The following is a 19,110-nucleotide window of genomic DNA, read 5'->3' on the forward strand; positions in this document are numbered from 1 at the left end:
AGGCCTCTCCCCACCAGCTTATCTCCGCTCTGGCTTTTGGCAGGTTGACTGCAGGTCCTGGGAGGAACAACTTTGTTTGGAACCGAACTGGATGGAATTTCCTTACCCAAGTCTCCACCAGCGGGCCACTTCCTCCCAACCATTTTGGCCCAAAGGGGACCACGCCCGAGGCCACACTTAACCTGGGCTGTTGGGGGGGGGGGGTGGTATTTAACTTATCCTCTGGCAGTTGCAGTGGGGAGAGGGGTGCAGGAAGAAGTGGGAATGGAAGAAAGGCAGAGGGGAAAAAGTAGAGTGATGAACATGGCCAAGGGTGCATTGTAACAATGGAAAGAAAAAAGTCTGAAAGGGAGGAACACAGAAAGGAAAGCAGTGAGGAATCCTCTTTACCTTTATAGGGTAGAAGTTGGATGAGAAACATCACGCCCTGCCCTACCTGAGTGCCTAAATCCCTCTCTTCCCTCTTTGTTCAGAAAGTTAGGCACTTATTCCTCAATTTACCATAGATATGTTTGTTTTTTAAAATGCTTTCCTATTGGTTAGCTTCATGGAGAAGCAAGACAGGTGGAATTATCCCTATTTTACAGGCAAGAAAACTGAGGCTCAGAGAGGCAGGGGGGCTGTGCCCCTGGATGCTATTGCTCCTTCCCTGGGTGAGTGGCCCTTCAGCTGTGCAGAGGTCTAGAAGCAGGGGGGAGGGCAGGCTGTGTCCTGGAGTACTAGAGCCTCACTGGGACTCCTGTGCCCGCCCTCACCGCCTTCTAGATTGTTCTCTGTTGGACAGAGAATTCATTACCTTACCTTCTACCCTATAGCCTTGCTGGCCCAGTTTCTCCTGGCTTGACAGTTTTTGTGGGGTTTTTTTCCCAGCTCCCTAGTCTGGTGGCCCACTGGCGGCAGCCACCTGGCAGGCCCGTGCCGCTAAGAGGCCGCTTTGGTGGCCAAGTGGCTTGCATTGTCGTTTCTCGTCAAAGGGACTGTGAAGGGCCGGCAGGTCGCTAGGACCTCTTGTGAGGAGAAGCCGGGTTAAAGGAGGAGGGGCCGGGGAAGATAAAGGCGCAGCACGTGCGCCCGGCCTCCACAGGACCAACAGACAGAGCGGGCGGGGACTGCCGGGAGTCAGGCCCCCCGGGCTTCACGCAGGGAGCCCAAATATTGGGAACAAAAGCGGGGAAAGAAGAGTGAGAGCAGGAGGGAGGGAGGGAGCAAGGGAGGGAGCGAGGAAGCAGAAATTAGGGGGTCTTAGATGAAAAAAAAAAGAAAGTAGCTTTAGGGGGAATGTGCCGTGGAGTGTGAAATTGCAGCCCATGGTGCTCCATATTGTACCAGAAGCTCCTCCAAAAAAAAAAAAAAAAAAACCATCCTCCAACGTGACCAGAGGGCTAGGAAGGGGGAGGGGCGGGGAGAGAAGCGGGTGGAGGAGGAGAAAGGGTCGGGCCGGAGCCGGTCAGGGCGAGCTGGAGTGGGGCCCGAGTGCGTGAGCCGCGGCTTGGGACCTGGTCCCAGAGAGGACGAGCCCCAGGAGCACCCCAGGACCCTGGGGGCCAGTGAGCCTTGGCTGTCCAAGACTTAGATTGTCAGTCGAACTTTTTTTTTTCTTTTCTTGTAATTTTTTTTTTTTTTTCTGGTGGTGGTGACTTCCAAAACTAGGAATAATTCTGAAAAAGAGCTTGGCTGTGGAGCTGATGCTCTGCTCCACCCTTCTCTCTCTCTTCCCTCCTCTGTTTTCGCTTTTCTTCCCTTTGGACTCGTTTTTTTTTTCTCCCTTGGTTCTAAACAGCTTTCCCCGCCTTGAACTTTAATGCATTAATTTGGTCCGCACTGTGGGGAGCATTTCCTAGGGAGATACATTTAATTTCGGAATTTCTAATCCCCTCACTCAGAGCCCCAGCCCTGGCTCCCCTTGCTGCTCCCCGGAAGGTGGAAGGAGTGGAAGGAGGAAGGCTGGCCGAGGTGTCCAGGAGGGCAATGACTGAGACGCTGCCTGGGCCCCCACCAACCCCTCCCCTCAGAGGCCCAGCCACCTTCCCCAACTGCTCCAGGTCAGGCATCCGGGCCCTGGGTCAGGGCCCTGCCTGCAGAGGGTAGGCAGCCAACCCTCAGCCTTTCTTCGCCAGGGCAGAAAGCATTGGGCCAGACTAGGGAATTCAGTCCAAGAAATTACATGCGAAACGTAAAAAGGAGCCGAAGGATCGTGTAGGGAGAGGGTGCAATTAGGGGTAGTGGACAGGGTTTTGAGCGCTTCAGTTCAAGCACAGTCTGCCCAGAAATGCATCTGGGAGCTCTGGGTGCTAGTTGCCCTTGGCTTGGGGTGCCTTTGCATGTGTATACTGTGGGGGAGGAGAGAGAAGCTCAATGGACACCGTAGCCTTGCCTTGCGGACACCTACACCCGGCAGAGCAGGCAGGAGACAGCCGGAGAGCCAGGCGGCCAGTGCTCATCAGTGAGGAAGGAGGCAAGGGCGGGGGAGCCAGGCGCCAGGCGAGCCTGGCAGGGAAGGGAGCAGAGAAGGTGAAGGAGTGGAGATCCACAAGGAAGATTTATTGGGCAGATCAGATGCACAGAGGCGGCTAATGAAGCAAATCCGAGATGGGTATCAGAGCAACTCCCCAAAAGTTTATTTGCCTTTAAATTTCCGCAGGGAGGCGGGTGCCTTGTTTGAAGTGTAAATGCCCCTAGGTTGGGGGTGGAAGGGCCGCTTTGAAAACACCAGAGAGAAAAGGTTCATTTAGAGGCAGACGGGAAAAGCAACCAACCCTGACAGGTCGGAGCCCGGGTTGTGTTTGGGGTTGGGTTGTTTTCTTTCTTTTTCTTTCTTTTCCTCTTCTTTCTTCTTTCCTTTTTTTCCTTTCTGACTCCCCCCCCCCCCCCCACTAAGACTATAGAAGAAGAAAGGGGAGAACAGGAAAGAGAACATCAGAGAGAGAGACCAGTGCCTCTGGAGAGAAATCTGTGCTAGCCCCTCAGCCTGGAGCCCTGGGAGAAGTCCAGGGCTTGACTAAAAGGGTTTCTAATCATCATGGAATATTGCTCTTTGGTTTTCTAGGCTCTTGAATGGGCTGGAGCCAAAAAGGAAGCTGCCAGGGGCTGGAGGAGGGTGGATGTCCAGCTGGTGTAGTACAGGGAAAAGTGTCTCAGGAGCAGGGCGAGTGGGGTTCTGGAGTCTCAGGGACTACCTGCGAACTGGACTGTCATGGAAGGGTCTTTACTTCTCAGGAGGTACATGTCAAGTACAGGTGTGTGAGTGCAACTTCCAGCACACTTTGTGCACTGTCTCCATCTTTACAAGAGAAGAAAATCCCTCTTCCTTGGTATGTAAAAAAAGCCTGTTGTCTGCACCCAGACTTCTTCATAGTCTGTGTAACCGAAGGATATGTCTGGCTGATTCTAGAAAAATCTGAGTCTCTGTGCAGACAGGGATGCTGTCCGCTGTCCAGTTTTTCCAAGAGTTCAGACTCCCTACAACTTCCTAGACCAACATAAGGAGCAAAGGGGCAAAGGGCTCCTTTAGTATTAAGCTCCTTCTCAGTAAAGAAGACTCTTCCTCCATGCGGGGGTGGGGGGGGGGCTCTCATCTCAATTGTGACTTAATTACCTCCCTGAAAGAAGCCCGAGGCTGTACCAACTAATATCACCCGAGAGCCCCTTGCTCCCAGGCCCGAGAGCCATTCCCTTTAGGCTGCCTGGAACGGTTTTCCTTTCTCGCTCCCCACACCGAGTTAGTGCGTGTTCGTGGGGCTGTGAGGCCAAAGGAAACCCAGGAGCGCCATCTGCAGGTCTCGAGAGGAAGAGACTGACCTTCGGGCCTGGACCCTGCGTCTTACATCTCCCGCCCGAGGGAACCAGCTGGGCCGCCCAAGGGAAGTGGGGCTGAGGGCTGGGAAGGAGGGTGCAGGCGGGGAGGGGACTTTTCCTTCCAGAAGTTACTCCGCAAGTGGATTAAACGAACTGGGCTCCGGAGGATCCAGGAAGGAGAGGAAATGCCAGGATCCCAGCAGATCGACCTCCTAAAGAGTGGGGAGCTTGAAAGCCTGTCGGTCTGGACCTGGTCGGAACCGGCCCGAGGATGAAGGGAGCTCTGAAAACCCCCGTGCAAGAGGCCCTATAGGAGTTTCCTCCTACCTGAGTCGGTGCGGGGAGCGGGGGGGGGGGGGGGGGGGAGGGGGGCGGGGACCGCCGCGTTCGGCCCCCGACCTAGCTGCAGCCTAGGTTTCCGGACAGAGAGACAGCGGCGCGAGTCCGCGGTTCTTCTCCAGGCACCAGGGTCAGCAGGCAGGGCCAGAGTTGCCTCGAGTACCGGCTGCAAGAGCGCATCGCGGGCTTTCCTGAGTCGCCCTTTCGCACACCCAGGAAGGTGGGGAGTGCGGAGGGAGCGAAGCAGGGAGAGAGTTAAAACATCAGCTGAAGTGCCAAGATGATTTATGAGAGGAGGGAAAATATTTCATAAAGATCTCCCGGATATTCTGTACTTAACCAGTTAGGAGACAAAGGGCTTCTCCTGCCTGGTGCGTGCGAGAGCTAACCTGAGCGAGCGAGCGAGGGAGCGAGTGCGGACGAGTGCTGCGGCGGCTGGGCCGGCGGCGCCGGCAGGAGCGGGGCCGGGTCGAGCGCGCAGCGCCTCCTGCGCTGGCTCTGGATCCGCCGAGCTGGCAGCGGGCGGCGCTCAGCCTCGTTCGCAGCCACTTCTCCCCAGCCGGGGAGAGCGGAATGAGCCTCGGTCTCCCGCCTCCGCTGCCGCCCGCAACCGGTCGTTCTGCACTGTCTCCCCGAGTCCCCTCCCCGGTCACCCGAGGGTCCAGGAGCCAAGTCCCCGGGTTCTCGCACCGTCCGTTGGGTCCCACTGAGGCAGGTGGGTCCCCCCCGGAGGTCTCCAGCTCGATTCTACACCGAGCGTTTTGGACTGTCCAGACCCCTTTAGGCAAGGGGACGAGGGAAGCCTTGCACGCAGCCGCACGTGGACGGGAGAGGACAAATTGCCGGACACTTTGCCCCGGAATGAGAATTGGGGTTGTGTGGGTGGGGAGGTACCTCAGGAGGGACAGGCGAAAGGGAAGGACCAGAGAGAGGAAGGAAGAACCAGGAGGAACGGAAGGGAACTCAGCTGAGAGTAGCGGGGGGGGGGGAAACAGGACTAGGGATGCGGACCAAGCTGGGGTCTCCGTGGCTCATGCGGGCACTGGCCGGTGGATGGCAGGGCTGGGTGAGTTGGGACTTCGAGCCGGATTCGGAGCGTGGCACGCTCTGCGGTCCTCTGTCGTTGCCTGAATATTCATTAGACTGGCCGCCCTTTATCCTTATCTAACGTTTATCTTATCGGCGAGTTTCGTTTCTCAGTGTAGTTTTAATCCCAGGCTCCCCTTCCCCCTCCCCCTGGCCCACTCCCCTCCCTCCCTCCCTCCCTCTTCCTTCGCCCGCTGCTCCCTCCCTCCCTCCTGTTTCCCCCTCCCCTCTCCTCCCCTCGCCGGCACCGGAGTGACAGGCGCGGGGCCCTCCTCGCCGAAGCTCCGGGCTCCGGCGCTGGCGAATCACAGAGTGGTGGAATCTATTGCCTTTGTCTGACAAGTCATCCATCTCCCAGCGCGGGGAGGGGGAGGGGGTCTGGAGGGGGCTTTGCAGCTTTTAGAGAGAGACACACCGGGAGCCCAGGCTCCAGTCTGCGGCCGAGTCTTCACGCAAACACAACCCACCTGGGGCCAGTCCAGTGCTGCCGGCGTCGTTCGGCTCCCTCCCTCCCTCCCGGCCCTTCGGCCGCGGCGGCGCGCGCCAGCCTTTTCCGGGGGCGGGGGCCCGGCTCGCGCTCTCCCCTCCCGAAGGCGCCGGCTCGGACATCCCGAGGATTGCTACTTCTTTGCCAACTTCTTCAACTCACCGGCACTTGGAGCGGCCCAGCTCCCCGCCCGGCGCCCTCGGGCCGCCCCTACTCCTCGCCCACTCCCGACTGCCGCCTCTGGATGACCGGGTTCCAGGGGAGCTGAACGAGCCGTCTCCCCGCCCAGTCTCAGCCCTGGCCGCGGCTGCCGCGCGCGCCATGCGCCCCCAGGTCCCCCCGGCCCGGCCTGCCGCCCCGTGGCCGTTCTGCTGACCGCCCAGCCCCGCGCCCCGACGGTGGGAAGTTGCGGCCGCTGCGGTTGCGAGCTCCGATCGGCCCGGGAGGAGTCCCCGCGGGGAGCGCAGCGCTGCGCCCCCCGCTCTCGAGCGCCGGGTCGCAGCCGGGCGCCCACTCACCCTCCCTCCCCCACCGTCCCTCCCTTTTCTCCTCAAGTCCTGAAGTTGAGTTTGAGAGGCGACACGGCGGCGGCGGCCGCGCTGCTCCCGCTCCTCTGCCTCCCCATGGATATGCACTGCAAAGCAGACCCCTTCTCCGCGATGCACCGTGAGTACCGGCGCCCGGCTCCTGTCCCAGCTCGGGGCTCCCCGTCCCACCCTACTCAGTCCTGTCCTGTCCTGTCCTGAGGCCACTCTGGCCCCTTATGCTCAGATCCCATCTTGGAGGGCACCCTGGCTTCTCCTGGTCCCCCCTTTTCGTTCTTCCTCTTTCTCCCATTTCTCGGTATATCTAAAGACCCTTCTCTTCCTTCTGCCTTATGTCACTCATATTTCTCCTACTACCTGCCTTCCTACCTCCCTGGTGCCCATCCTTTCTTCTTTCCTTCCACCTGCTTCTTCTTAAATAGTGGATCCACAGCCTATGACTCTGGCTCCAGCCACCGTTCCCCTGGCCACCCTCTTGCCTGGGGCTGGGAGACTAATGGGCAGGCAGTTTTTAGGGTTTTGTGTTATGTTTATTTTCTCTGTTTGCCTCCTCATCCTTCCTCCTCTCATCTGTATCTTTCTCAAACTTAGAGTGTGGTTGTCCAGGAGAAGACTCCCCACACAGGCAGCCTCAGTGTCAGGACAATCAGGCAGAAGAGCCTGGGGGTGGGGTGCCCCCTTCTGACCCTCAGCTCCCAGCTTCTGGCCCTACCAGCCCAGGCAAGGCTTCATGTAGGCTGGTTTGAAATACTTCCTTCCTCTTCATTTCTTTCTTGCCTTCCATCCTACTTCCCCTCTGGTGTCCTGGAGTTGGGAGTCTGAGATTGGCCGGACATGGTGGTCATCTTTCTCTGCCTTTCCTGGGGAGATGCTCTAAAAACAAAGAGGGTTTCCAAGGAGAAATCGAAGTCAGCGATAGATCACACAGAAAAGCCTTCCAGGTGGTCCCAAAGCTTTGCTCTGCTTCTAGTTCTAGAGGCTCCTTGCCAGTCTCCCAGTCGCTAGTAAGGATGATCCAGCCAGTAACCTGGTCAGGGGATCAGAAAAGAGGGAGAAAAGGAGGTGGGAAGAACAAAAGGAAGGCAAATGCCAAAGCTGGGGAGAAAGGAGAGAGAAACCCAAACCAGGGCTAAGAAAGAAGAGCAAGAAAACAGAAAAATGTTACAGGAAAAAAAGAGGAGAGAAAATAAATTTAAAATAGGAAAGGAGGACTATTTAAATTAAATTTGAATTTATCTAATTCTTGCCCTATGTCTTTAGCTTGGAAAACAATTCAGAGATTTTTTTTTTTTGCAGGCTTTTATCCCCCCAAAGGTAAATAGATTCTAAATAGAAAACTTTTCTGTAGATTAATAATCAAGGATGATTTGTAACTTTTCACACGGAAACTTTTTAGAGCTGGCTTGGATCTGTGCTTTGGACAAGAGAGCCCAGGAGGGAGGGAGAGCTGCATTTTTCTCTAAACATTTATTTAGCATATATATGTATATATATGCTTTAAAAAGTACTCCTGGGATAAAATATTCTTCCCTAAATAATTTCCAAGCATACACAGGAAATCCGAGCCAGAGACCTCCGGCTGCCGCCGGTTTGTGCGAGCCGAGCCTGAAACCCTGTCTCCTTTTCGGAGGGAGTGGAACCGGGTACCACACCGTCTTCGCCCAGCCAGCCGGCCTCCTGGCCCCACAGCCTCTGCTTTCTCTCCTCTCTCGCCGATTCCGCGGGGGATTTGCCGAGTCCTGGCCGCCCACTGGGTACCACTTTAAAGCCCAAAGGGGAGCAAGGCGAGTCGAAGGTGGTCGAAGGAAGGGCGAGACCGCGGCGCGGGCTAGCCGGTCGGCAGCGGCAGCCAGAGTCGGCGGCAGCGGCGGCGGTGGCGCAATCTAGGCCCGACTCAGCACCGGCCCTCGGCCCCAGCCCTGGACTCCCGCCGTACCCCCTTTCTTTCCCGACCCCTTAGATTGGGGTCGAGGGGCTGGGCCCGGAGCCCGGGGAGGCTGAATTATTCATCTTTAATCTGCCCGCAGCTGCCGCCTTTTCATACCGGTAACGCGAGTTCTCCCGGGGCCTAAATTATTGATGGTCGGGTTTGGAGGGAGGGGAGGGTGAGGAGTGGGGCTGAAGGTAGGGAGCCTAGCATGGGTGAGGGGTAGGATAGGAGGCTTCGGCTTCCCCCAGCCTGGAGATCGGAGGCCTCTCCCCAGAGGTTTAGCCGGCCCCTATTCTCGGCCCCCCAAGAAGGGGACGGGAGAGCAGCGAGCCGGGTGCAGGTGTCCCCGCTTTCTCCGAAAGTCGCCAGAGGCTAGCAGGACAGGGCTGCAGGCTGTTGGTCCGGTCAGGTCGGACTCTGCCGCTACCACTCTCTGCTTGGATTGTTCAGTAACTGCGACTGCGTGTTGATGGCTCTGGGTGCAGGATTTCTAGACTGCTGTGAGTCAGGGAGAATGGGGCGCCAGGCAGCGCCTTCAGGCCTGGCATCCGGCGACCACTATGGCTCCGAGGTTGGGCGCCTGCAGCAGCAGTCAGGTTGGAGACCCAGCAGCCTCCTCTTGCCCAGGAGAGCAAACGCCCTTGCTGTCCCCTTTCCTGAGTGGCCGCGGAGGTCTAAAAGGTCAGAGGGATGCGAGTTGGCTGAGGCTGGTTGCACAGGGTGCCCTGTGAACCTTGAGCCCACCTAGGCGACCTGTACCATGCGTCCTGGGTGAGGCGGTGGGTCCCCAGCCTGGCGCAGCGCGGCAGACGGATGAACCCAAGCAGTTTGCATTCTGTGGTTGCTAGCGGGCACCTCGCAGCTCTCCACTGCCTCCCTGTCTCGGAGCGCAGCAGACTCTGAGCCCTCGCCTCTTCAGCCTAGCCCCTTCCCTCCTTCAGTTGGCTTTCTTTGAACTTTAAACCCTAGGCGGGGGGGGGGGGTATGGTTCCCCAAATACCTAAAGATAGAAAACATAAAGGAAAGAAAAACTCCCCGTCCAAAAAAATCACAACAAAAACACGGGGAAAGATGTAGGAAGACTCCAATTCCAAATAAATACAAGGAAAGAGGTAGGGAGCAGAGGGGAGAATGTCAGGGACTTAGCTCCTCTCCTACCCAACACCCCAAAATCATCCACTTTCAAGCACGCTCCGACAACTCCCTCTCGCCTGCGGCTCAGGCGGGATTCCGCACCGTCCTACGTCCTCCGCCCGGCCCTCTCTTGCCTACATTCTTTCCTCCCGGCGTTAATTCCCACTTGGCTGTTTTTCTCCCCTTCTTCCCCTTTTCCCCGCTCTCGCCCCGCTGCCCATCCCATCTTCACTTTCTCCCTGGCGTCGTACCGGTTTTCGCGTCGCGCGTCCTTTCCCAGCCCTCCGCCCAGCCTCTGCACTTCCGCGTCTCTCCAGCCCCGCGGCTCCCGGTCGCTAATTCTCTGCGTTGTGGTCGGCGGCCGCCGTTCGCCCGCGAGCCCAGGAACATGCCCTTCCGCCCTGCCTGCTCCCTTCGCACATCCTGGGCCGCGCGCGGGCCCTGACTAATGGCCGGTCCCTGCTGTGTGTGGGGTGTTGTGTCTTTTTCTTGTCTCTCCCCAGCAGGGCACGGGGGTGTGAACCAGCTCGGGGGGGTGTTTGTGAACGGCAGGCCCCTGCCCGACGTGGTGAGGCAGCGCATCGTGGAGCTGGCCCACCAGGGCGTGCGGCCCTGCGACATCTCCCGGCAGCTGCGGGTCAGCCACGGCTGTGTCAGCAAAATCCTGGGCAGGTGAGGGTCGCGGAGCCGCCCCTGGGAGATGCCCCCGTCTGCTTCACGGGCTGGACAGCCCTGGGTCTCCAGCTGAGGGCTTGGCTAAAAGTGCAAGTCGCTAGCGGGCGTGGGAGATCCCTGACTGGGGCTATCTGGAGAGCAGCTCCTTTTGGCAAGGGCACGCAGGTGGTGACTGCGGCGCCAGAAGCGCAGCCCAGCGCGCTTGCCAGGCTCCAGCGTCCTCCCTGGGAGAGAGCCGGATTCCTGCTTTCAGAAACGGAAGGACAGCTCTTCTCTTTGGAAGGGAGGGTTGGAGGAATAGGGTGAAGGTAAAGATGGGTGCCCGGAGAAAAGAAGAATCAGCTTGAGAGGTGCAAGGTTAGTCCTGGTTCCCATAGGGGCCCTGTGCTCAGTGGGAATGGGCGGGAGGCCTCCGAGTGCCGTTCCTCCCGATCTTCTCAAATGAAAGGCCAGGCTTCCACACCCCGGTCGCCTATTGCAGCTGCTGTGCGCACAGCCTTTGGTACGACCACCTTCGGGGAGAGAGCGTCCCCGTTGTCCCTGCCCTCACCCTCTGATGTATCCCTGCCTTAGCTGAGTGGCTCTGGATGCCCGCTCAGACACGCTGGGTCTTTTCCCTCTGCACCACCGCCTCCGGCGGGAGAGTGGCTCAGCGGCTCCAGAGCCTGCAGTCCCCACTCTCTGCCACCGCCTGCTTCTCACTGACCCTGCTGGCTTTCCCCGTGCAGGTACTACGAGACCGGCAGCATCAAACCTGGAGTGATCGGCGGCTCCAAGCCAAAAGTGGCAACACCCAAAGTTGTGGACAAGATCGCTGAATACAAGCGACAGAACCCAACTATGTTTGCCTGGGAGATCCGGGACCGGCTTCTGGCGGAGGGCATCTGTGACAACGACACAGTGCCCAGCGTCTCTTCCATCAACAGGTGAGTAAGCTACGCTGGGCTGCAGGGTGGGGCTCCAGCTCCCAGCTCCCGAGTACCAGAGTTTCTCCCAGCTCCAGCTCCGTTCTTCCTCCAGCCTCTGCCTGCCCTTGCTCCTAAGCCCCCAGGTCCTTTGGGCAGGGAGAGGGGACCTGGGAGGCAGAGAGACAGACAGACAGGGCTGTCTCCAGCTCAGGACTGGGTATTCCCTGCCAGGCTTCTCCCGCTGGCGTCCTGGAAATGAATCCAAGTGTTTGTGGTAATTAAGACTCCAAGATTACGCGCCTCAGTCGGTATCTAGAGACAATCACAGCCCACAGCCGAAGCCTTTAAAATGACCAGTGTCCTATTCATCGCCTCTAAATAGACTTCCCTTTCTAAAGCCATGCTCCCTTCCCCCGGGGCAGCCACCTGTCCTGGCTCCCCACCTCCCCACCCCCCACCCCATCATCTCTGCTGACTCCTACAAAGGTGGCCTTCCTGGGAGCCCAGGCCTTGCTAGACAGCTCCACACAAATTTCTGGCCTACTAGCACCAGTATCCAGGCCTGTAGAGCAAACACCAACGACCAGCCACCCACTGGCAGGGAGCAGAGAAGCTAGACAAGGAATGGGATGCCAAGTCAGGATGGAGAACTCTGGGTTCTGAGGCTGAACCTCAGGAGGTGCCTCCAACCACCTAGAGTCCCTGTGTCCAGGCCTGAGGCTACACTGATGACAAGTTCAGGCACAGGGTGTCAACTCAGGCTGGAGTCAGCTCAACATACAGTAGCACAAGGTAGTCTCCCAAACTTCGAGCCACTCCAGTGTGCTCTCCAGGACACGTGCACACCACATATGTACCAACCCTCCCAGGCCAGTGTATACATGTGGCGGGTATAGCACATAACAGGGGCACTTGGAGATGGGGACCCAGGATGGCTTTCCCATCACAGAACTGCGCAACCTGACATCAGCAGAGACCCTGTGCAAATTCCAGACAGCCTTGGCCAGCTTTTCAACCCCTGCCCCTTGCATTTTAAGGCAAATCCCCAAATGAGAAGAAGGCTGAGGGTTTCATACCTGTGTTTTTCTTTACACTCTTCATAGGCTCATTATCAGAGCAACTAATAATTCAGCTGGTGCCTTTTTCTGAAACTGGCATCACGTATCAAGGTTCTTTTTTTTTTTAATATTTTGCAAATGATATGGAATTATCCCAAATCATCCTGAAAACAGCAGGTAAAATTAGCTGGTAGAATGTACCTTGGCTAAAGAAGATTCCCTCTGCCACACTCGTGCTGTAACGTACTGCGAGGCGACCCCAGAAATTATCCCACTGTGTGCCATCTGTATTAAAATGGTTATTCAGTTATGAACAGGGTAACATAATACTGATCAGCTAATTATACACCCTCCGAAAACCCTCCAGCTCCCTGGGCCTGGCTCAGCTAGGTATTGAGAGCATAGCGGTTTGACATTCAGACACCTTCCAAAGAAGCTGGAGAAAGACTGGGCCCTCCCCCCTCCACCACCACCTGCATTGGGAGAGGAATGAGTCTTTTGCATTTAAAAGTCAGTGGAGGAGGCTGGGGAAGCTCTGGGGCTCAGGCAGGAGTGTGAAGGGGACAAAGCAATATCTCCTCTCAACCTCTAGGCTGGTTGCTGGTCTGGGGAGTGGGTTTGAACTGAGGTCTTGGGAGGAGAGAAGCCCTGCTGAGGAGCAGTGTTGCTGGGACTGGGTGCTGGTGTTCTGGAACAATCTTGTTGTGATAGGATTTGCAAGCCTTTGGAGGAGCTCAAGATATGTTTGGTCAAAGTAATGCGCTTCGCTTTGGGGGCATGGAAGATTGGGACAGTCAGTGCAGGTGTGGTGGCAGCACCCCTTGCCTAGAACCCCTTCTTCCCCCTGTCCCCACTATATACCCTTCACTGGCTGAGATGTTTTTGGGAAGCTGGCTTATGCAAAAGTTTGGAAATGCTCTCATCCTGAAAAGCCACGGAGAACAGGGGACGGGTGACCCCAGGACCAAGCTCCAGAGGCCTTGAGGTGCACTCCCCAGAACTGGGAGAAAGTAGAAGAGTGAGCTGCTAGTGGGATGAGAGTGGGAGAACGACCTCGGTTTAACAGCTCTGACAGCAGCAGAATTTGCTCAACACAGAGCGAGAACACCTGAGGGACACAGAGGCTACCTTTGGGTGTGGAACAATAGCCATCTGTGGGCAGGTGTTGCTGGAATGGCAAGGGTGTGGGAGGAGAACGGGGAAGCCGCTGGCAGTATGGGCAGCCAGCTCTGGGTTTGCAGCGAGGCTTCCTGGCTGGCTTTATCAGCAAGGCTTGGTCAAAGTTTTCTTGATTTTGCATTGTGATTCATATGTGGGAAAGAATTCTGGGGGCTTCCTGGTTGCTGCTGAATCAGGGCTGGGGGGATGCATCTGGGCCCGATGCCCTTAGCGCTATACCTCTAGATGCTTTGCTCTGAAGGGGAAGGTTTATCTGAGATGCGTTGCTTCACCCTAAAGGCTGCTAAAAGTGGGATTTCTGCTGGTACTGCTGATGCCAGGAACTTTGTGAATTCTCACTCCCTGTAGGAAGAACCTGGAGATGTTCTGTGTAGAAAGTATGGTGTGTTGGGGACTGGGTGGTTCTTGAGTTTAGACCTTTACTGTGGGTGAGGTGCCACTTGTGTTGGGCACTTTATAATACTCACAATCAAGGATGTGTCTGTACTGGCTGTTGGCAAGAAAGGAAGTCCACACGTGCTTATCCACGTGAGCCAAATCGCAAGGGTTTTCATCTTCTCCTCCCCCAAACAGATGCTGTCGCCGCACTTGAAATATGCTATTATGGTTATAAACTAAATTGCTTTTCCTGCTTTAAAAATGGTTTTGGCTTTTTCTGATCCTGTTGTGATAAAGGCTTGGACATCCAACCTTCCTTCTCCATTGGCAGATCCTCATAGCAGTACCTCTCTGAGCCAGTGGAGTAGGTGAGGTAGGCCTCCCAATCTCACCCTCACTCCCAGAAACCACCATCAAAAATCCAGAGGCTGGACTGGATTGTTTAGCATGCGGAATTTATCTGAATGGCTCTCAATTTTGGGTTACTGATTGTTGAGTGTGGAGTTGCCAGCTCTTCAGTTTGTGCTTAAACACTGCTGCTGCTGTGTGTGTGTGTGGGGGGGGGGGGGGTTGTTTATAAACAGGTGACTTGAGACTGAAAGCTCATGTGGGAAATGGCCCAGAGGGGGAGGAGGTGGAGGGGGACCCACCCTGCTAACAGTCACTTACCTAGTTACATTGCTGAGCAATTGGCTAGGCAGGAAGGATTTTCCTGATTATATGCCAACGTCTTCAGGTTTGGCCGTTGCTCTGGGAAGGGAATATAGCTCCTTTGAAGGCACAGGCGCAGACTCCAGCGGGAGTCAAGTGTTCCTGAAGATCCCCCTGAGGGTACTGTCTTGGACTGAGCTGACAAGGAGGCCATCCATCTTTTAGCTTTCTCAGCCGGTGCTATACTATGTGGGACCAGGGCACTCCCAGCTCCTAGATCTTTCAAGTGGACCCTCCCAGAGTCAATTTCCCACCAATCACCTGCTGCCCACACCCTTCCTTAACCTGTTTGGCTTATAAGTGAGCATATGTACTCTCCTAGTGGTGGCAACACTGGCTTCAAGAAGGCACCAGCCCCAGGGCTGTTAAACAGTTCCATCTCATGTCATCTGCAGGTCTTCGTCAGAATCTGGCACTGGGGTGACAGGTGGTCTAGCTGTTCATTCAGAGGTCTTTCCAAGGAAGCTGGGAGCCACTTATCCCAGCCAAGGGAATGCTGAAGACACGTTCAGGGCTGGGGCCTGTGTCTCTCTTTCTGAGACTCAGGTTCTAGAACATCGCATATTTGACTCTTGGACAGACCTGGTTTGGCACAAAGCTGGACCAGAGAGGCTGCATTGCCCACTACATTTCCGTACCCTTGCACTTGTTTGGTGGTCAGGGCTGTTGGTCTCATAGCCAAGAGCCAAGGCAAGTTGGTAGGTTAAGAAGAAGGAATGGGAAAAATAAGAATAAAGGACTTGCTTTGTGTGCCCCTTGGTCTTCTGGATCAGGCCACCTCTGGTGGACAAATGCACCAGTTTCTGTCGGAAGACCCTTGCCCACCTGTCCTTCCCCAGAGAACGTCTCCTTCTTCTAACGAGCCTTCCCCTCGTTAGAATAACACGTGAAATAGTCACGACTGCTGGCACTCTTATTTCTTTAAATGAGCTGGAGTTGTCCCCCTGAAAAGCCATCTTTGTTCACTCAGTTATTTTAGATGTCTTGGCCAGCGGTTGTATTGGTCTGTTTCCCTGTGGGCAGGCTTCGAGTGGGAGGTCAGGCCACAAGATGGCTTTCAGGTGAGAGTGATGGCTGGTTGCCCTGAGTTCTTACCTCCACTGGCAACTCTAGGAAAAAGGGAGATAGGAGGGGTTGTCCGTAACAAAAGCTCCAGGTGCATGTTGGAGGGTGATTCAAAAAGGAAACTAGAGGGGGGAACCCTAAATAAATAAAGTGTGTCCCAACTATTCTGAGAACTCAATAAAACAATCACATCAAATATGAAGAGGCATAAATCTTGTGTCTGCACAGGTAACCTACTCAATTGCTTTTATTATCGCTCAGGCTGCCTCCATTTATTACCGTCCACAGTCTGGGCAAAGGAGCTTGCGTGGAGGGTGGTCTCCAGTGCAATCCTACACCCCGAGAGGCAACAATCAGCCCATACAGCCAGGGATTTCGATGGGAGCTCGGAAGGGCCCATCTGTCTGCATGAAAACCAATCAATAACTTTGTAACCAGAGCCCTTGTCACAGGGAAATGGACAACACAACAGTTCAATACAGGGGCCACGGGGGGAATTAGCCAAGTGGAGATGGACCAGACAGGAGGAGCCCCTGGAGAAGGGAGACAGGGTGCCTAGTAAAGGGAATATTCGGAAGGGAGTGAGATGGAGCAATATGACTTTGTGTGCATATTGGAGGGAATTATTGTGCAAAAATAGACCCAGGGTACTGGAGGCACCATTGGAAGCTGGGATGCTAGGGAACAGTTGGGAAGTGGGCTTGTTCCAGTATGTGGGACAGTGTGGTTGTGTATGTGATGGTGTGTTTGTGGACAAGAACATTATGCTTGCATAGAAAGAATAGTGATAGTAGTAACTGGTGTGGAAGATGAACCAACCTCCCCACTTCCCACCCTCCCTAGCCTGCACTCTCTCCCTCTGAGTCCACAAAGGAGTGCCAGGGGCTTCGTTTTCTGTCCCCAGCTCCCTAGATCTCCAACTCCAGCTAACTTCACCTCTTAAAGTTCAGGTCCGTTCTTAGCCCTTCCTTGTTGCTACCTGGAGTTGGCATTCTTATATTTAAGAGGAAACTGTATACTGGAAAGAATTCCTTTCTCACTTCCTGTTCTTTAAAAGAATGTAGTATAGGGTGTGAACCTGGTCTGCCACTTCCCTGAATCCCTGCTGTTTCACCTCACCCCCACTCCCTCCACCGGCCCTCCCCTAGGTCAGACTCTCCAAGGGGGAGTTTCTTGCATTCATGCTGGGGAAACAGGTACAGGTGCAGCCATGTCCAGTGCCACTCATCCAGCCACGTGGGTGAGCCTGGAGAAGAGAGAAGGGCCTCTGATAGATCCGAGGGATGTGGGACAGTGTCTCACAACAGTGCCCAGTAACAGGTAAAGTATTGAATGGGTTTAAAATTAAATCACTGTGGGTTTATCTGTCTACCACTGAACTACTGGGTTGAAATGTTTTTCCCCCGTTGAGCAGGTTGTTGAAATGTTTTTCTTCCCGTTGTTTCGGTGCTCTGAAGGTGCAGCTTGAATACATTCATGATGGTTTATGGGCAACAGAGGTTGATATCTTCAGGGTGTGTGGATTTGTGTGTTTGTGCCTACTTGTGTCTCTTCCTTGGTAAATGGGCTCTGAGGTCAAGAGCAGGAAACAGAGGAAGGCCCACACAGTGTGACCTGCAGTCACAGACAGACTGGACACCCTGTCCCTGGGACCATCAGGCCAATCGTTGATGTGGTCATTGGGCCACTGGGCAACAGTTATAGGGCTGAGTTGAGGATTCCTCATTCCATAATTTGGAAAAACTGGGGCCAAGTTTTTCTTCAATTTTTATTTGTACTGTAGCACTCTATTTAGCCCTCAATACAAGGGACTTTGCTACAGTGATGCTTCTTTATGATAGAGAGCTGTGTGATCCACTGTCCATCTCCACTTTGACACTTGAGTCCCAGCCCTGTCGGCAGAACTAGTTAAGGACCAATTGCATAAGCAGCTAAGAAGATGCCCTTCCTGTTGCACCCTCTTCCTGCAGAGTTATGGTGCAGTGGTCCATCAAGGCCCACCATGCCCCCAGCAGGAAGCACGGCAGCAGCACTGGGACACGGTCATGGGCATAGCTTCCCAGTGCCAGGTCTCAGTTCCAGCCTCCAAATCCTGCCCCAGGAATCCGGGTGCCAGGGAAATAAGGAATAAGCTGGGGCGGGGCAGGGCAGGGGAGGGGAGGGCAGAAACATAGAGCTGGGAACCAGAGAGGGCTTGGACACCAAACCCCGCAGGGGCATGATGGCAGAGGCAGATGCTTGGGGTCTGGGCGCAGGGGAGCTGTGGAGAGGGTGGGAAACCAGAGGAGGATGACCTGGGACAGGAGAAGAAGAAGGAACATCCTGTGTAGGCCTGGAAGCTGTCTTCTAGGAGGGAGATGGGCGAGGCTGCAGGGGTCATGAGGACAGGTGCCTCCAGGACCCTACGGGGAAGGTCGGCAGGTGAGCCGAGGAGGCTGGACTGGACAGAGGTGGTAAGAGCCACAGAATCAGGAGCTGGATTGCACAGGCCCAGCCTAGAGGTGCTGAGATTTCACTTTTAAAAACTAGTGTTGGTCAAATAAAATACATCTCCAGGCCTGATTCAGTTCATGGGCCACCAGTCTGCAGCCCCTGGTCTGCGTAACTGGACATAACTTACCTCTCAGCTTCAGACCAGAGCTGTCATCTCAGGGCGGTTATTGGGGATGTGACATTTCCGGAGCCCCTGAGTCCTGAAGCCCCTGAGGAAGGGAATGATTTCTAAGTCCCCATAGCTAGAGGAGGGGAGGGGGTGATGCACATGGAAAGGGAAGGACAAAAGTAAGAATGAGGAGGAAGAGTGAGGAAGGAGGTGATGAGGTTGAGAGGTGAAAGGCAGAGGCCTGGGACCTGGCTTTGCCGGGAACAGAATGTGTGAGAAAGTTGCAGGGAGCCAGAGTTCTGGGCGGCTGGTAGAGCAGGCTGCTGAGGTGGCCTCCAGGAGAGGCTCGAAAGGTTGTTAAGGAGAAAAGGAGGGGCCAGCCTGGAGGAGAAAGGTGGCGGAGCAAAGGATGTGGTGTGGGAGCTAAAGTCTGAAGACCTGGAGCGCACGGTTGCCTGTACCAGGGAGCACGCCGCAAGGCAGGCGGGCAGCGGCTACAACGGCTGCTGCAGTGCGGTCACTCCAGCCTGGTCCCTGGCAGAAGGAGAGTGGGAGGGAGGCCAGGAGGAAGGAAGGGAGGGCCGGCTTCCTGGGGGTTCCAGGTTAGAGCCCCTCCACCTGGGAGCCCTGGCTACTTGGCTCTGGACTCCTCCTCTGCCTGCTTTCAGCCTGGCACAAACTCCCCTGCAGTGAACCCCTCCCAAAGCCATCCAGGAACGGAGGAAGCCAAAGGACAAGCTGGGCGGCTCCTGGCAGCAGGAGGAGAAAGGGCTGTGAGACAGGCAGCAGGCTGCAAGGGGAGCTGTGCCCGCTGTAGGCACAGTCAGTTGGGGAAATGGAGAGGACTCAGGAGACTGGAGGAGGGCAGGAGGGAGAGCAGCAGGGGCCCCCGAGCGTGAACACATGGAAGCGAGCACTGGGGCAGCTGCCCCCGGGCCTCATGCTCCCTCGTGGCCCCGGGGTCTCTGCTGGGTCGGTGAAGGAAGCCCAGGGTGACCAGGAGCCTGTGGGAAGCCCCCAGCCTGACAGGCTCCAGAGATGGTTAGGGAGGAGACCCTCATTCTGCCCTGTATCCTGTGACCTTTCATCCTAGTTCTAGAGGACAAGATGGTGCCCGCCTAGCGTGTGGTACTGAGAGGGTTTGGTGAGTTTGTGTTGGGGGTCTCCACCTGGCTCTGTTTTGGAAAGAGTGGGTGGGCTCGTGGCATCTGGCCAAGT

The 19,110-nt window shown here is 55.7% G+C and overlaps 1 protein-coding gene across 13 annotated transcripts in view; it reads left to right on the forward strand.

Moving 5' to 3' along the window:
• The window catches only part of PAX2 (paired box 2), a 90,027-nt gene that overhangs the window by 4,549 nt on the left and 66,368 nt on the right, over positions 1-19,110 (forward strand). Inside the window, exons 1-4 of one of the 13 annotated variants that reach the window (XM_065923130.1) lie at positions 1,373-5,200; positions 6,263-6,373; positions 9,820-9,988; positions 10,720-10,917. In XM_065923130.1, coding sequence (XP_065779202.1) covers positions 4,708-5,200; positions 6,263-6,373; positions 9,820-9,988; positions 10,720-10,917 — 971 coding nt within the window. In that variant the 5' untranslated portion in view covers positions 1,373-4,707. Of the gene's footprint in view, positions 1-1,372; positions 5,201-5,960; positions 6,374-9,819; positions 9,989-10,719; positions 10,918-19,110 lie in introns of those variants that run through there. The other 12 variants (XM_065923133.1, XM_065923124.1, XM_065923125.1 and 9 more) reach the window with 12 other exon arrangements.

Source organism: Muntiacus reevesi, chromosome 2 (genome assembly GCF_963930625.1).
Source record: "Muntiacus reevesi chromosome 2, mMunRee1.1, whole genome shotgun sequence".
NCBI classification, from domain to species: Eukaryota; Metazoa; Chordata; class Mammalia; order Artiodactyla; family Cervidae; genus Muntiacus; species Muntiacus reevesi.